The following is a 17,892-nucleotide window of genomic DNA, read 5'->3' as shown; positions in this document are numbered from 1 at the left end:
CAAGGTTTTACTGTATTAATAAAACAATTGATGTCCCAATCGATGTTTAAGCTGAATGGGACATATGTTTTGAACTGATAAATCCTTCTCATTTCAAGTCAAGAGATCTCCCTCTAACGTTACTACCCTTCCAGTGGGGGAAATATTTATCAATGGCCATGAAAAGTGTGCCTGCAGGGTTCTTACGGTGGCTCCTGGTAAAATGTTTAGGTAAACTGCGATTAGAAAACTCAGACCTAATATAGGTGATGTGCTCCTCTGGTCTCCAACATCCTCACTGTGTGCCCTACATATTGATATCCACAAGAACATAGTATCAAATACACCACATTCTTAGTCGTGCATGTGAAAAATGAATTAATGTTGTATGTTAAACCCGTTTCATAGGACTGAAAGCTAGTAAGTTTTCTCTCCTGAAAAGAATCAATTTGGCAAACAACACACATACTACAAGGGAAAAAACCCTTCAAGTCATGAAAGAACTGAGTTCTTATGACAGGATCTGTGACATTGGGGGCAATAACATTTCTCAAGAACGCTACTCCTTTATATACCACCATGGGACATTGAGGTAAACAAGTGTCCAATATGACATCATTCTCTTAATAAAACGCTTAATTGCCCAATGTTGTTCCGAGTATGAGGTAATGAAGGACAATTAAAGAGATCAGGTTCCTATTCCTAGATAGCAATAGTTTTCTATTCTTACCCGACACTTCCACAATAGTGTCATCCACAGCTCTGTTTCAAGACTTGTGCCTGTAAGTAGTAATCATCCACCATTGTACAGTTCGGTCTAAACCTCAAAAATTGGCTTTTAGGCCTTTTAGGAACCCCTTTTAGCCATGATGGGTGATGACAACTGGTGTTTTCTATATATATATATATATACATATATATATATATACATATATACATTTTTATTAGTCTCACTGAAATAGGTGATGGTAGAAAGAGAGCCATTGGTTACCCTAATGTCCAAATCCAGAAAGTGCACCCCATGGGTGTTAGCATCAGACTGTAATTTGATACCCCTGTCATTATTATTGAGATGGGTGATAAATTTTAGTAGCGTATCCATACTACCTTTTTATAGGAGGAGGATGTCATCAATGAACCTGCACCAGCTGTCATGGATGACATCCTCTTCCCACTTGGCCGAATAAACATGCCATACTCGGTGCAAATTTGGCACCCATTGTTACGCCACAATCTTGTAGGTAATATTTGCCCCCAAACCAGAAATAATTATGCCAAAATTAAAGTGATTGTAAGGGTTGTTTTTTTTGTTTTTGTTTTTTTAAATAACAAACATATCATACTTACCTTCACTGTGCAGCTCGTTTTGCACAGAGTGGTCCCGGACCTCATCTTCTGGGGTCCCCTGGCGGCTCTCGCGGCTCCTCCCCACATCAGATAACTTCCTAGGAGAAGCACTCTCCAGAGGGGGTTACCTTGCGGGCGTGCTCCCAAGTCCAGCATTCGGCGTCCATAGCCGCCGAATGTATGACTCGGCCCCGCCCCCCAGCGCCCGCGTCACTGGATTTGATTGACAGCAGCGGGAGCCAATGGCTGCGCTGCTATCAATCTATCCAATCAAGAGCCGAGAACCCTGGGCAGAGAGACAGCGTGTCCCCACCGGGTCAAGTTCCAGGGTTCAGGTAAGTAAAACGGGGGCTCTGGGGGGCCGGTCACTGGCAGGTGTTTTTTCACCTTAATGCATAGGATGCATTAAGGCATAGTTGCCAACATTGAAAAAAAAAATGTGGGACACTTTTTTGGCTGTAGGCGGAGCCGTACAATAATTAGGGGGGGCATTCGTTTGTAGGCGTGGCTTAGCAAAAAATCCATAAGTGCGAAGCGCGCCGCGCCGAAAAATGGGTGTGGCTTACATGAAAAGTGGGCGTGGTTTATGTGAAAAGTGGGTGTGGCTTGCGTGAAAGTGGACGTGGCTTAAATGGGTGTGGCTCAAGAGGGTGTGGTTAGAGTCTGAGATGAATGAGGGATGGAGAGGGAAAGGGGGAGAAGGAAAGGGGGAGAGGGAAATGACGGGACAGCAGCCCCAGATCCTACACAATATAAATATGTGTATTCTAGAAAGTTTAACAATCAGCAGATAAAGATACTCCAAACGCCTGGTGTTAACGCTTCAATCATCCCGGCACCATGGTTGTTATGGTGTCAGGATGATTGAAGCGCATTATTTCTATTATTACATTGTAATATAAAAATTAAATCATTCAACTCACCATAATGCCGAATCAGTGGGATCCCTGAGCGTGTCACTAGCCACGTCGCCTGCCACCAGCAGAGTCTGTCCTTGCATCAGGTGCCCCCGCCAGAGTCTGTCCTTGCATCAGGTGCCCCGCCAGAGTCTGTCCTTGCATCAGGTGCCCCCGCCAGAGTCTGTCCTTGTATCAGATGCCCCCGCCAGAGTCTGTCCTTGCATCAGGTGCCCCCACCAGAGTCTGTATAGACCCCCTCAGTGCAGACCCCCTCCATCAGTGCAGACCCCCTCCATCAGTGCAGATCCCCTCCATCAGTGCAGACCCCCCCTCAGTGCAGCCCCCCCTCTATTATTGCAGCCCCCCTCAGTGCAGCCCCCCCTCAGTGCAGCCCCCCCTCTATTATTGCAGCCCCCCCTCTATTAGTGCAGCCCCCCTCAGTGCAGCCCCCCCCCTCTATTAGTGCAGCCCCCCTCAGTGCAGCCCCCCTCTTTTAGTGCAGACCCCCTCTATTCGTGCAGACCCCCCCTCAGTGCAGCCCCCCTCAGTTAGTGCAGCCCCCCTCAGTTAGTGCAGCCCCCCCCTCAGTGCAGCCCCCCTCAGTTAGTGCAGCCCCCCCTCGTTAGTGCAGCCCCCCTCAATGCAGCCCGGCCCCCGCTCAGTGCAGGAGCGGCCGGTGTTCTGCCGAGAAAGTTCCACTCGGCAATGGAGGACCCCCTGTACTGCGCAGGCGCAGCGCTTGCGCAATACGGGGCTGGGAGCTTTCAGCAAGACACGGCGACGACGCCGTGTCTTCTGCTCGCTTCAGTGGAGAGGGGAGGGGCCGTGCAGCTAAAGAAGGCGCTTCATTGGCTGCACGGATCGAGCCCCCTTCCCCTCTCCACTGAACACTAGAGGAAGAGAGAGCAGCAGCGCCGGCCGCCATTTTGCTGGAGCCCGCTGCTCCAAAAAAAAAAAAAAAAAAAAAAAACAACATTCCCGATTTTCCTTATGGAAAATCCCGATTCGGGACACTCTCCAATAGGGACGAGGGTCCCAAAATCGGGATTGTCCTGGGAAAATCGGGACTGTTGGCAACTATGTTAAGGTAAAAAACACGAAGGTTTACAACCCCGTTAAGCAAGTCCAGAATGAACTGAGTTTGGGTCAACACTAGATCATTAGCCCTTTCCAGAAAGTGTCTCATCGCTTCCAATCCATGCCTATGTGAGATGATAGTTTACAAAGATGTGACATCAGCTGTTGCCAAAATGTACCCACTCAATTGTAAGTAAATTGATAACATAAATAAAATCCCTCAAGTAAGAAGGGTCTAAATGTACAGCATTATATATTCAGGGACACTGGGGGTCTGGTATGTACTGGGGGGGACCCCACGCCAATTTTTTCCTTGATTTTTCATCTATATTGCTGGAAGCCGGCAATACATTACAGCCGCAAGCAAGTTTAAATGACATTTTTTCCTTTAGAAATGGCATTTTGCTGCAGCACAGTTCTACACATCACACAGATGCACCACTTTACAGTCAGACTAAGGGGACCCCCAGGCACGATAGTTAAAGGAATATTTAATTTTTATTGTTTCACTTTAAGCATTATTAAAATCACTGCTCCTGAAAAAACGGTTGTTTTAAAAACTTTTGTTTGCATTGATACTTGCCCCTAGGGCAGTACCCGGGTCCCCATACACTTTTTATGGCAATAACTTGCATATAAGCCTTTAAAATGAGCACTTTTGAGTTTTCATGTTCGTGTCCCATAGACTTTAATAGGGTCTGCATGTTCACTCAAACTTTTTGCCTGTTCGCATGTTGCAAACCGAACCGGGGGGTTTGGGCTCATCCCTAGAACTGAGATACAATATCCTCATACATCATTAACACCCACTGCAATCCTTGCATTTGCCACACACACACCTGGACAGATAAGGTAAAACTCACAATACTGTGAACAATTTCTTTCTTCACTCAGCATCAAACGAACTTGACATTCAACATTGAATGTACTCGACTTTTCCCATTTAACATCGAATGTACCAAACATTGAATGTACTTGACTAACCCACTCTCTATTCAGCATCGAATGTACTTGACAATCAACATTGAATGTACTGAACATTTTCCATTCAACACCGAATGTACTTAACATTGGCCATTCAATATTGAATATACTTAACATTTTACATCGAATGTACTTGACTTCCTCTATCACCATACACATTATGGCCCAAGGAAGCACCTTTGGTTGTAATCTCATGTATGGACAGGTACTCATATGTACCTGCTTTTTTTCCTTCTCAACATTGAATGTACCAAACTCTTCCCATCCAACATTGAATATACTTGACAATTTCACTCTCCATTCAGCATCAAACATACTTGTTATTGAACATCAAATGTACTTACCATTTGCCATTCAACATCGAATGTACTCAATTTTTAAATTTTTTTTAGTTGACATCAAATGTACTTGACTTCCTTCATCACCCAACATAGTAACTTTGGTTGTAATCTATCCCCCCTATATGTATGTACCGACAGGTTTTTATATATATATATATATATATATATATATATATATATATATATATATATACACACACGCCTCCATCTCATTATGCTGTTACATTGTGCTAATCCTGCTCTAACCCTGTCTGTTTCTTCCGGGACCATTAGGACCAGACTCACACTAAATTTAATGTGCTGAATATGTCACATGCCCAGTCACATGACTCTGGCCCTTTATGAAACCAACATCCATCAACAGGTCTACACTCCGCCCCTCTTTTCGCCCAGCCTATCAGCAGACATCAACCCCTCCCCCTTATCTCCCATAAGCTCCTCCAGCAAGCATAGGTGTAGGTCTGACGAAGGAGCTGTGCATGCTCCGAAATGCATTACCGCCCACCACCTTCACCTGATGTCTCATCGGCCACGTGCATTTCAGCTGGTTCCAGAACCTGGGCCGCCTCATCGCATCTTCCCCTCCTCATCAATCCACGTCACCAGGGACTCTGACAGCTGCAGGACGGCTCTCTCTCTCCCCCAGACAGACGAGGATTACAGCGATCCGCATGAGGACAAATCATTATATACCTATGACCTCTTACTATCTTGTAATTGTTTTTAATCCCATTGTGCCTGTAATAAATCTTATAACCACTGCACTTAGAGGCGCCTTTCTCTTTCCTGAAAAAGTTACAGTGTTGCTAACTTGGCTGGGATTTTCCAGGCTGAAAAAGTAAGAGCTCAAAAGCCTGTAGGAGCAGCTTCTTTGAGCTCCTTTGAGCTGCAGTTTGGATGAGACCTAAAAGAACCAAATGATACAATGTTTCTTTTTATATCTCAGCGCTTAGTAATGTTGTGATAAACTTTGCAGGCTGCAGTTTTTTTTTTTTTTGACAGCTGTGAGCAGAGAACGACTCTGCACTTGTTACATGAGTCGTGGAAATTCTGGATTAGGATCGTGAGGGGGGTTGAATCGAGGTCACGATTTTTTAACGATTGATCATGCAGCTCTACCGCTAATGATAGGGCCACTTCTCTATTCAAAATACCCTTCTTGTATCCTTTGTTTACCAAATCTTGAAGTGCCTTTTTATATTCATGCATGGGGTTACAGGGACATAAGTGTTAACATCTGATAAAATATTAGCATTCTCTTTTTTGTATGCTTCCTTACTAAGGAGAACTATGCTTCCTCTTTCCCTGTCCCTGTCATGCCCCTCCACCCTGTGTCTCAGAGCAACAGGGAAGTGAAGCCTCCATCAATCAAGATGTATTATCCCACCCCCATTGTGTTTAGATTGGCATCATGGACTTTAACTGGCTCCTGTCTAAATTGGCCCTAGTATGTGTACAGTATGTATGAACATATGTTAATGACCTTAGATTGTAAGCTCTTGCTGTGCCCTGAATTGCAGCCCTGTGGCCCTAGACTTATCCCTTTGATATCCCATCTTTCTGTCCTGTGTCCTGGCTGCTTGTCTCTGCCGTGCCCTGTGAGTCGCAGCCTTGTTATGCTATTCTTGCTCCTCTGATGTCTCACATTGCTGCTCGGTGTCCTAGCTGCTTGCCTAGCAGAGCCAGGATAAAGGGGAGGCAGGGTGCAATGTTTTAATATGGAGGGGTGCACTGGGAGTTTGATGGCGCTTCATTCTCAAGCTGCCTGAATGACAGAAGTAATCCTTCCATCACTCCTGTCATTTATTAGTTAGAGCGAGAGCAATAATTCTAGCACTAGACCTCCTCTGTAACTCAAAATTGGTAACCTGTAGAAATGTTTAAACGTTGCCTATGGAGATTTTTTTTGGTAAAAGTCTGTCGTCATTCCATGAGCAGGCGCAATTTTGAATGGTGACATGTTGGGTATCAATTTACTCGGTGTAACATTATCTTTCACAATATAAAAAAAAATTGGGCTAACTTTACTGTTGTCTTATTTTTTAATTTAAAAAAGTGTATTTTTTCCCAAAAAAATACGGTGTGATAAAAAATTGCAACGACTGCCATTTTATTCTCTAGGGTGTCTGAAAAAAAAAAATATATATATATTTATATATAATTGTAGCGCTGGTAGATTTACAATCTACCGCAGATTAGGTAAATTTAGTAAATTGTGTGTTAGGAAGGTTAAAAGTTTGCCTCTGTTCCAGCTTGGCTGACGTTGTGTGTGCTTCCGTGCTGACCGGTGAGTGTCGCTGTTACCATTAGTCAGTGTTGGAAGGGCAACGTGTCGAAGTGTATAGATGCTCCTCTGTCTTGGAGACAAGCTCGGTGGAGTTGGTCCTCCGAGTTGCATTCTGGGCGAGGGTATTTATGGGACAGACGCCATGTTCTAGGGTCGTCGTTTTACAGCCACCTGTTGGCCCTCCTGGTCGACGGGTATGCGTTAAGGAGCTACCTCGTGGTCCTCCGATTGGGAGGCCCACGATGCTGCGGCGCAGGGGTGGGTCCAGAGGCTTGTCTGGGGCCTACCACCGTGGCCGAGGAATGGTCCTGAGCTGTCGGTCCTGTGTGACAAAGCTGGACAGCCGAGGAGATCCCAGGGGAGGACCCGTCTTGGAGAGATCACGCAGCGTGCTGGTCTATAGAGTGGGCCTGGTGACTCGGTTGCAGGACATATCCAAAGGAAGTAATTATACAGCATAGTGTCGCCGGTTCGGCTTAAAGGTTCAGGCGCTGTGACTGATTGTTCACTGCAGAAGATCTGATACATCCTGTGGCAGAGCATCGTGCAGATTTACCCCCCAAACAAGTCTGTGGCAGAGACTTTAGATTCGTGCTGCGTACTGGCTGCTAGACCGGTGAGAGAGGCCTATCCAGACCAGCAAAGAGTGTATCCCATGAGGGGAATGCATTCCACATAATTATCTGAATTCTACCGGGACATTTGTTGCTAAGATCTTGTAAGAAGATATTTGAGTTTCTCCTGAAGGTTTCCTTTTCCGTCTCTTTCCTGCTACTTCCTAAAGTTTGATTGTTTAATAAAGCATTGAAAACGTACTCCAGTGTTGGTGCGTGTGTCGTCCAGCAGTAAACTCAACGGAACCCCTAGACCCAGTGCCAGTGAAACAGAGGGAAGCAAAGTGAAGGTAACAGACCCGCTTAAACCAGCAGCTCCACCGTGAGTTATTGCTACATAATGTTTGGGGGTTCTAAGTAATTTTCTAGCAAAAAAATAAAATGATTTTAACTTGTAAACACAAAGTTTGAAAAATAGGCTTGGTCATTAAGTAGTTAATAGAAGATGACAAGCAAGCAGGTAAGTGTGAGTTAAGTTGCCTGGTCACAGTCTTTTACAAATTAGGTTTAGTTCCCCTTTAATCTGCCCATAGATGAGTCTTTTTTTGTTCAGTCAGGTACGGATTCCTCCATCAACACAATAAAGAGGAGAGAGGAACCCCCCCGCAGGGACATTGTATGGGACAGCAGGCAGCAGAATTTAACACAGAAAGGAAAACACCACACACCTTTATTGTTGGATAAGTATGGCCGCTGCCTTTATCATTATTGGCTTTAACAATAAATTAATAAATAAATAGCTGCAAAATGTATTTTAAAACACCAGCCATCAGCTCAGCCACTACAGCTCGAGCTGGAACACATACCAATGGGGGTAAAATCACCCAAAACATCAAAACATTCTTCAACTGGAAATCACTCACATAATATAAACTTTAAGAGACCTAGTCAGCAAAAAACCTAGGCTCAAAAAACTGTCCCCCTTAACAAAGGTGACACTGCCACAATAATTAGCTGCAATGGATAGGGAGGGGGGGGGACACCACAGCTTGTGCTTACTGGGGCCACTGAACCTCAAGGGCTCGGAACCCCTTCTTATTTCAAATTCTTCCCGCTCTTTTTCCAAACTGCCTGGATACTAGATCACTTGACCTACCTAGGAAAAGGTGACCAATAGAGCACCTTCCCTCTCTTTTCTCAAACTGCCTGGATACTAGGTGACCCGACCTATATAAGGGGAGGTGACCAATAGCACACCTTCCCACAATTTCTAAGTTAAGGGGATACCTGAAACTCCGCTGCCGCAATCCCATGAGGGAAGGGGGGGTTAGAAACTGTTTTCCCTCCTTTTCCCTTCATTGGCAGACAGCAGAATTTAACACAGAAAGGAAAACACCACACACCTTTATTGTTGGATAAGTATTGCCGCAGCCTTTATTATTATTGGCTTTAACAATAAATGAATAAATAAATAGCTGTAAAACTTCTTTTAAACACCTGCTATCAGCTCAGCCACTACAACTTGAGCTGGAATACATACCAATGGGGGTAAAATCACCCAGAAGACAGGCAAAAACGCCTGTCACCCATACCCCCACATTGCGTCCATTTCAACACATGTACGGAAACCTGCATTGAGAATATTCAATCCAATATCAGATAAGCGGACCCCATTAGGCCTATATAGCCCAGGGAGACCACCCTCCCATTCGGTGTGGCTGTATGAAAACCCTGCAAATGGACCTAAAAAAATTTCCACTGCTCTATTTAACCTCCTTCTAACCTTTTCGAGTGGGCGTAGAGAAGCATAGTTCAACCACTTCAGTCTAGTGCCCTGTACACACGGTCGGATTTTCCGATGGAAAATGTGTGATAGGACCGTGTTGTCGGAAATTCCGACCGTGTGTAGGCTCCATCACACATTTTCCATCTGATTTTCCGACACACAAAGTTTGAGAGCAGGCTATAAAATTTTCCGACAACAAAATCCGTTGTCGGAATTTCCGATCGTGTGTACACAAATCCGACGCACAAAGTGCCATGCATGCTCAGAATAAAAAAAGAGATGAAAGCTATTGGCTACTGCCCCGTCACCACGTTCAGAATGATCGGATTTTCCGACAACTTTGTGTGACCGTGTGTATGCAAGACAAGTTTGAGCCAATATCCGTCGGAAAAAATCCTAGGATTTTGTTGTCGGAATGTCTGATCAATGTCCGATCGTGTGTACGGGGCATTAGAATTATTACTGAGAAGACTAAAATTGTATTAGGGGAGGACAAATGAAACCTCACAATATCATTACGCATGAAAAAAATTAACTCAAGTGATTTGACCATGCCCAAATCATTACCACCTAAGTGTAAAAGCAAAATGTCTGGTGGAGTCCGACTGGTATAATTTACCCAAAACTACAAATAGATCTGCCCAAATTATACCCCGCTTCCCATGCCAAAATACTCTAAACTTATCATGCTCTAAACCCAGGTTCTCAGTGTGGACTCGGTGACCTGCTCTCTGGTTGGCCCAATGGATGAAGGAGTGTCGGACAATCCACACTATTTTCTGTAAACCTGCAATAATTTAAATAAGTGTGTTAGGACGAACATATAAGCGGAAACTGTCTGACTTCCATATACCTATATTTTTTATTAAACCTTCGGAAAGACCTAATCTAGCTGCTTCTGTGGCAGCCCCTATTCTGAATGAGTGTGACGTAATGTGTGAATTACTTAAATTTAACCTCCCTGTGCATTTGTTAAGAACACTAATGAATTGAAATTTACTCAGAGGTGTTCAATCAGAATGCAGAAAAAGATGTCCTGTACTATCTGGCCTCAATATAAGATTGTAACAATGCCGCTGGGTATATTGACTTCTGTTTACAAGCTTTTAAGACAATCCAAGCTCCTTCCCCCTCTGATCCGTTTCAATAAAATCTTTACTTCCCCATCACTTACTAGTATATCCGACATCTGAATGCCATCGAGTTGCTTTTTTGTGAGCTTTGTGAACTAGTTCAGAGATTCTGAGGGCAGCAAAAAAAGCCACTGAAAATGTTGCCTTGAACAACCTTGCCTCAAAATCTGACCAGCAGACAGATTCTGTAACCTTGCAAAGATTTTTTTTTTTTCCAGAATTTCTGGAGTGATCGGAGTCCTGCTGTCTTTAACCTTTTTTCCTTTTCCTTTACCCTTTTAATGCTTGTTTTACAGTGAAAAAACTCAATAGAGATGGGAGGTTGTTTCATTTCGTGAAGAATGAAATGCCCGAAACGATTTTATTAATGTGTGCCCATGAATAACTTTTGCTAAACAATGGGTCTAGAAATCAACACCACCAAGCCTTCATAAACCATACGTATTTAGAAAAGAAGTCCATAACCGCCAGGATGACTGATATCCCGCCATGGTGGAGGGGGCAAATGAAGTTTTACATTTATCAACACCTGTGTCAAATGAGCTTCCATAAACTTTCCGGGCAGGCTAAACCCACTGAATCCGCTTTTGGCAAAAGGCAGTTGAAACGCGCCATCTGAAAATGAGTGTATCTGCCAATTATTTGCTTTGCCAGGGATATACCTAGCCTTAACCCAAATGTTCAGACTCAGGCATCTGAAAAACAAGTATCTTAGCAAAGCAATAACTGGCGGAGACCTTGAAGTTAGACACTTTAAAGCGTACATTACACCTTTATTATCCGTGATGAACAGAATTAATTTGTTCTTAAAATTATCCGCCCAAATTTTAACCACTTGCCGACCGCCTCACGCATATATACGTGAGCAGAATGGCACGGGCAGGCAAAATCACGTACCCATACGTGATTGCCTTCCCGCGGGCGGGGGGTCCGATCGGACCCCCCCCCCCTGGTGCCAGCGGCGGTCGGCATTTGGCTAGGAGCGATGAGAGACGAGGGGGAGACCATCCGATCGTGGCCCCCCCCTCGCGATCGCTCCCAGCCAATGAGGAACATCCCCTGCCTGTGTGTACTATACACTATGTGATGTCATCTCTCCTCGGCTCGGCAGTTTCCGTTCTAGCGTCGAGGAGAGAAGACATGTAAGTGCACCAACACACACACAGTAGAACATGCCAGGCACACAAAACACCCCCGATCACCCCCCGATCCCCCCCCAATCACCCCTCCCCCCTCCCTGTAACACTGACACCAAGCAGTATTTTTTTTTTTTTTTCTGATTACTGCAGGGTGTCAGTTAGTGACAGTTACTGTGGTAGGACAGTGAGTGTTACCCCCCTTTAGGTCTAGGGTACCCCCCTAACCCCCCCTAATAAAGTTTTAACCCCTTGATCACCCCCTGTCACCAGTGTCACTAAGCGATCATTTTTCTGATCGCTGTATTAGTGTCGCTGGTGACGCTAGTTAGGAACGTAAATATTTAGGTTCGACGTCAGCATTTTATAGCGACAGGGACCCCCATATACTATCTAATAAATGTTTTAACCCCTTGATTGCCCCCTAGTTAACCCTTTCACCACTGATCACCGTATAACCGTTACGGGTGACGCTGGTTAGTTTGTTTATTTTTTATAGTGTCAGGGCACCCGCCATTTATTACCGAATAAAGGTTTAGCCCCCTGATCGCCCGGTGGTGATATGCGTCGCCCCAGGCAGCGTCAGATTAGCGCCAGTACCGCTAACACCCACGCACGCAGCATACGCCTCCCTTAGTGGTATAGTATCTGAACGGATCAATATCTGATCCGATCAGATCTATACTAGCGTCCCCAGCAGTTTAGGGTTCCCAAAAACGCAGTGTTAGTGGGATCAGCCCAGATACCCGCTAGCATCTGCGTTTTGCCCCTCCGCCCGGCCCAGCCCAGCCCACCCAAGTGCAGTATCGATCGATCACTGTCACTTACAAAACGCTAAACGCATAACTGCAGCGTTCGCAGAGTCAGGCCTGATCCCTGCGATCGCTAACAGTTTTTTTGGTAGCGTTTTGGTGAACTGGCAAGCACCAGCCCCAGGCAGCGTCAGGTTAGCGCCAGTCGCGCTAACACCCACGCACGCACCGTACACCTTCCTTAGTGGTATAGTATCTGAACGCATCAATATCTGATCCGATCAGATCTATACTAGCGTCCCCAGCAGTTTAGGGTTCCCAAAAACGCAGTGTTAGCGGGATCAGCCCAGATACCTGCTAGCACCTGCGTTTTGCCCCTCCGCCCGGCCCAGCCCACCCAAGTGCAGTATCGATCGATCACTGTCACTTACAAAACACTAAACACATAACTGCAGCGTTCGCAGAGTCAGGCCTGATCGCTCCGATCGCTAATAGTTTTTTTGGTAGCGTTTTGGTGAACTGGCAAGCACCAGCCCCAGGCAGCGTCAGGTTAGCGCCAGTCGCGCTAACACCCACGCACGCACCGTACACCTCCCTTAGTGGTATAGTATCTGATCAGATCAATACCTGATCCGATCAGATCTTTACTAGCGTCCCCAGCAGTTTAGGGTTCCCAAAAATGCAGTGTTAGTGGGATCAGCCCAGATACCTGCTAGCACCTGCGTTTTGCCCCTCCGCCCAGCCCGGCCCAGCCCACCCAAGTGCAGTATCGATCGATCACTGTCACTTACAAAACACTAAACGCATAACTGCAGCGTTCGCAGAGTCAGGCCTGATCCCTGCGATCGCTAACAGTTTTTTTGGTAGCGTTTTGGTGAACTGGCAAGCACCAGCGGCCTAGTACACCCCGGTCGTAGTCAAACCAGCACTGCAGTAACACTTGGTGACGTGGCGAGTCCCATAAATGCAGTTCAAGCCGGTGAGGTGGCAAGCACATGTAGTGTCCCGCTGCCACCAAAAAGACAAACACAGGCCCGTCGTGCCCATAATGCCCTTCCTGCTGCATTCGCCAATCCTAATTGGGAACCCACCACTTCTGCAGCGCCCGTACTTCCCCCATTCACATCCCCAACCAAATGCAGTCGGCTGCATGAGATTCATTTTCTTTATGTCCTCCCGAGTACCCCTACCCAACGAACCCCCCCAAAAAAGATGTTGTGTCTGCAGCAAGTGCGGATATAGGCGTGACACCCGCTATTATTGTCCCTCCTGTCCTGACAATCCTGGTCTTTGCATTGGTGAATGTTTTGAATGCTACCATTCACTAGTTGAGTATTAGCGTAGGGTACAGCATTGCACAGGCTAGGCACACTTTCACAGGGTCTCCCAAGATGCCATCGCATTTTGAGAGACCCGAACCTGGAACCGGTTACAGTTATAAAAGTTAGTTACAAAAGTGTAAAAAAAAAAAAACAAAAAAAAAAAAAAACACATACAAAAATATAAAATAAAAAAAAATAGTTGTCGTTTTATTGTTCTCTCTCTCTCTCTCTCTCTATTCTCTCTCTATTGTTCTGCTCTTTTTTACTGTATTCTATTCTGCAATGTTTTATTGTTATTATGTTTTATCATGTTTGTTTTTCAGGTCTGCAATTTTTTATACTTTACCGTTTACTGTGCTTTATTGTTAACCATTTTTTTGTCTTCAGGTACGCCATTCACGACTTTGAGTGGTTATACCAGAATGATGCCTGCAGGTTTAGGTATCATCTTGGTATCATTCTTTTCAGCCAGCGGTCGGTTTTCATGTAAAAGCAATCCTAGCGGCTAATTAGCCTCTAGACTGCTTTTACAAGCAATGGGAGGGAATGCCCCCCCCCACCGTCTTCCGTGTTTTTCTCTGGCTCTCCTGTCTCAACAGGGAACCTGAGAATGCAGCCGGTTATTCAGCCAGCTGACCATAGAGCTGATCAGAGACCAGAGTGGCTCCAAACATCTCTATGGCCTAAGAAACCGGAAGCTACAAGCATTTTATGACTTAGATTTTGCCGGATGTAAACAGCGCCATTGGGAAATTGGGAAAGCATTTTATCACACCGATCTTGGTGTGGTCAGATGCTTTGAGGGCAGAGGAGAAATCTAGGGTCTAATAGACCCCAATTTTTTCAAAAAAGAGTACCTGTCACCACCTATTGCTATGATAGAGGATATTTACATTCCCTGAGATAACAATAAAAATGATTTTAAAAAAAAAATATGAAAGGAACAGTTTAAAAATAAGATAAAAAAGCAAAAAAATAATAAAGAAAAAAAAAAAAAAAAAGCACCCCTGTCCCCCCTGCTATCGCGCTAAGGCGAACGCAAGCGTCGGTCTGGCGTCAAATGTAAACAGCAATTGCACCATGCATGTGAGGTATCACCGCGAAGGTCAGATCGAGGGCAGTAATTTTAGCAGTAGACCTCCTCTGTAAATCTAAAGTGGTAACCTGTAAAGGCTTTTAAAGGCTTTTAAAAATGTATTTAGTTTGTCGCCACTGCACGTTTGTGCGCAATTTTAAAGCATGTCATGTTTGGTATCCATGTACTCGGCCTAAGATCATCTTTTTTATTTCATCAAACATTTGGGCAATATAGTGTGTTTTAGTGCATTAAAATTTAAAAAAGTGTGTTTTTTCCCCAAAAAATGCGTTTGAAAAATCGCTGCGCAAATACTGTGTGAAAAAAAAATGAAACACCCACCATTTTAATCTGTAGGGCATTTGCTTTAAAAAAATATATAATGTGTGGGGGTTCAAAGTAATTTTCTTGCAAAAAAAAAAAAATTTTTTCATGTAATCAAAAAGTGTCAGAAAGGGCTTTGTCTTCAAGTGGTTAGAAGAGTGGGTGATGTGTGACATAAGCTTCTAAATGTTGTGCATAAAATGCCAGGACAGTTCAAAACCCCCCCAAATGACCCCATTTTGGAAAGTAGACACCCCAAGCTATTTGCTGAGAGGCATGTCGAGTCCATGGAATATTTTATATTGTGACACAAGTTGCGGGAAAGAGACCATTTTTTTTTTGCACAAAGTTGTCACTAAATGATATATTGCTCAAACATGCCATGGGAATATGTAAAATTACACCCCAAAATACATTCTGCTGCTTCTCCTGAGTATGGGGATACCACATGTGTGGGCGTAAATTTTTGATTTCACTCTTCACTGCCTATCACAGTTTCGGAGGCCATGGAATGCCCAGGTGGCAAAAAAAAAAACCCAAATGACCCCATTTTGGAAAGTAGACATCCCAAGCTATTTGCTGAGAGGTATAGTGAGTATTTTGCAGACCTCACTTTTTGTCACAAAGTTTTGAAAATTGAAAAAAGAAAAAAAAAAATTTTTTTTCTTGTCTTTCTTTATTTTCAAAAACAAATGAGAGCTGCAAAATACTCACCATGCCTCTCAGCAAATAGCTTGGGGTGTCTACTTTCCAAAATGGGGTCATTTGGGGGGGTTTGTGCCACCTGGGCATTCCATGGCCTCCGAAACTGTGATAGGCAGTGAAGCGTGAAATCAAAAATTCACGCCCTTAGAAATCCTGAAGGCGGTGATTGGTTTTCGGGGCCCCGTACGTGGCTAGGCTCCTAAAAAGTCCCACACATGTGGGGTGCAATTCCACATATGCCCATGGCCTGTGTGAGCAATATATCATTAAGTGACAACTTTGTGCAAAAAAAAAAAAAAAAAATTTGTCACTTTCCCGCAACTTGTGTCAAAATATAAAACATTCCATGGACTCAACATGCCTCAAAGCAAATAGCTTGGGGTGTCTACTTTCCAAAATGGGGTCATTTGGGGGGGGTTTATGCCATCTGGGCATTTTATGGTATTCAAAACTGTGATAGGTAGTGAGGAGTAAAATCAAAAATGTACGCCCTTAGAAATCCTGAAGGCAGTGATTGGTTTTCGGGGCCCCGTACGCGGCTAGGCTCCCAAAAAGTCCCACACATGTGGTATCCCCATACTCAGGAGAAGCAGCTAAATGTATTTTGGGGTGCAATTCCACATATGCCCATGGCCTGTGTGAGCAATATATCATTTAGTGACAACTTATTGTAATTTTTTGTTGTTGTCATTATTCAATCACTTGGGACAAAAAATATGAATATTCAATGGGCTCAACATGCTTCTCAGCAATTTCCTTGGGGTGTCTACTTTCCAAAATGGGGTCATTTGGGGGGGTTTTGTACTGCCCTGCCATTTTAGCACCTCAAGAAACAACATAGGTAGTCATGAATTAAAGGCTGTGTAAATTCCAGAAAATGTACCCTAGTTTGTAGGCGCTATAACTTTTGCGCAAACCAATAAATATACACTTATTGACATTTTTTTTACCAAAGACATGTGGCCGAATACATTTTGGCCTAAATGTATGACTAAAATTGAGTTTATTGGATTTTTTTTAGAACAAAAAGTAGAAAATATCAATTTTTTTCAAAATTTTCGGTCTTTTTCCGTGTATAGCGCAAAAAATAAAAACAGCAGAGGTGATCAAATACCATCAAAAGAAAGCTCTATTTGTGGGAAGAAAAGGACGCAAATTTCGTTTGGGTACAGCATTGCATGACCGCACAATTAGCAGTTAAAGCGACGCAGTGCCAAATTGTAAAAAGTGCTCTGGTCAGGAAGGGGGTAAATCCTTCCGGGGCTGAAGTGGTTAATAGCAACCACTATTGGGAACAATTCTAAAAGAACACTATTCTTTAAATAACCTTTATATTTCCATACCAGATCCCAGCGTTCCGCACACTAATGTGTTTTCCATATGGCAGCGAAACCCAAGGATCCCGCCGCATCTGTCTGAAGGCAAAAATTCTGATCAGATATGAAGTCTTGCTGCCAAACCGTCCTCCCATTAAAATATTCTAGAAATCTCAGCCAAACCAATAAACCAGACAGGGACTGGGGTACTTTACACTTGGTCCATCTGGCCGAAACAAGACGGACCCCTTTCTCTGGAGGGTCTGCTGAAACAGACCCACCCAAGTACTTGGTGGGGCTCCCCCAAAGGGAGACCCCATGAGAGAGGACGTGCTAAGCCCGAAGACCACCCCCTCCCAAGATTTTCAGGGCAGGCCCGAGGACCTACACCCTGCCAGTCACACGTGCAAAAACGTGTACAAACATAAAAATACAAAATGACAAACAAAGGGCTTAAAGTGGATGTAAACCTGAATTTTTTTTTTTATATATATATATCATACTGTAGAGTATAAGATTTCCTATCATTTGAGCCCAGTCTTGCCACACAGAGTTAATCCATCTCTGAGCAATCCTCTCTTATTGTTCAGTGAGATAAATCTTGACAAACTGAGAAAAACTTTGTCAAATCCTCCCCCTTGCTGTGAGTGACAGGTGATTTACATCTCGTGCACTAGCCTAAGACACAGGCATTATTTTTTAATTCCCTCCCACTCCTTTCTTCAGCAGCTCTGCAAGGATTGGCTGTTCCACACCTCACCATGATTTGGCATGCTGAAGTCATGTGGTTACTTTCCTGTCTTTTCACTGGATGTTAGAGATCATAGCAGAAGTTCAGCAGAAGTTCAGTGTTAGAAATACACAGGAGAACATGC

The 17,892-nt window shown here is 44.3% G+C and overlaps 1 protein-coding gene across 2 annotated transcripts in view; it reads right to left on the bottom strand.

Annotated features, from left to right (window-relative positions):
- The window catches only part of TLR2 (toll like receptor 2), a 43,163-nt gene that overhangs the window by 23,884 nt on the left and 1,387 nt on the right, over positions 1-17,892 (bottom strand). Inside the window, exon 2 of one of the 2 annotated variants that reach the window (XM_073605356.1) lies at positions 17,045-17,116. The exons of the other annotated variant lie outside the window; for it this stretch is intronic. Within the exon in view, the coding sequence (XP_073461457.1) occupies positions 17,045-17,116 (72 nt within the window). The remainder of the gene's footprint in view (positions 1-17,044; positions 17,117-17,892) is intronic. 2 annotated transcript variants of the gene reach the window in all.

The sequence above is a fragment of the Aquarana catesbeiana genome, linkage group LG01 (genome assembly GCF_042186555.1).
Source record: "Aquarana catesbeiana isolate 2022-GZ linkage group LG01, ASM4218655v1, whole genome shotgun sequence".
In the NCBI taxonomy this organism is placed as follows: domain Eukaryota; kingdom Metazoa; phylum Chordata; class Amphibia; order Anura; family Ranidae; genus Aquarana; species Aquarana catesbeiana.
This window is presented reverse-complemented; position numbering and strand designations above follow the sequence as displayed.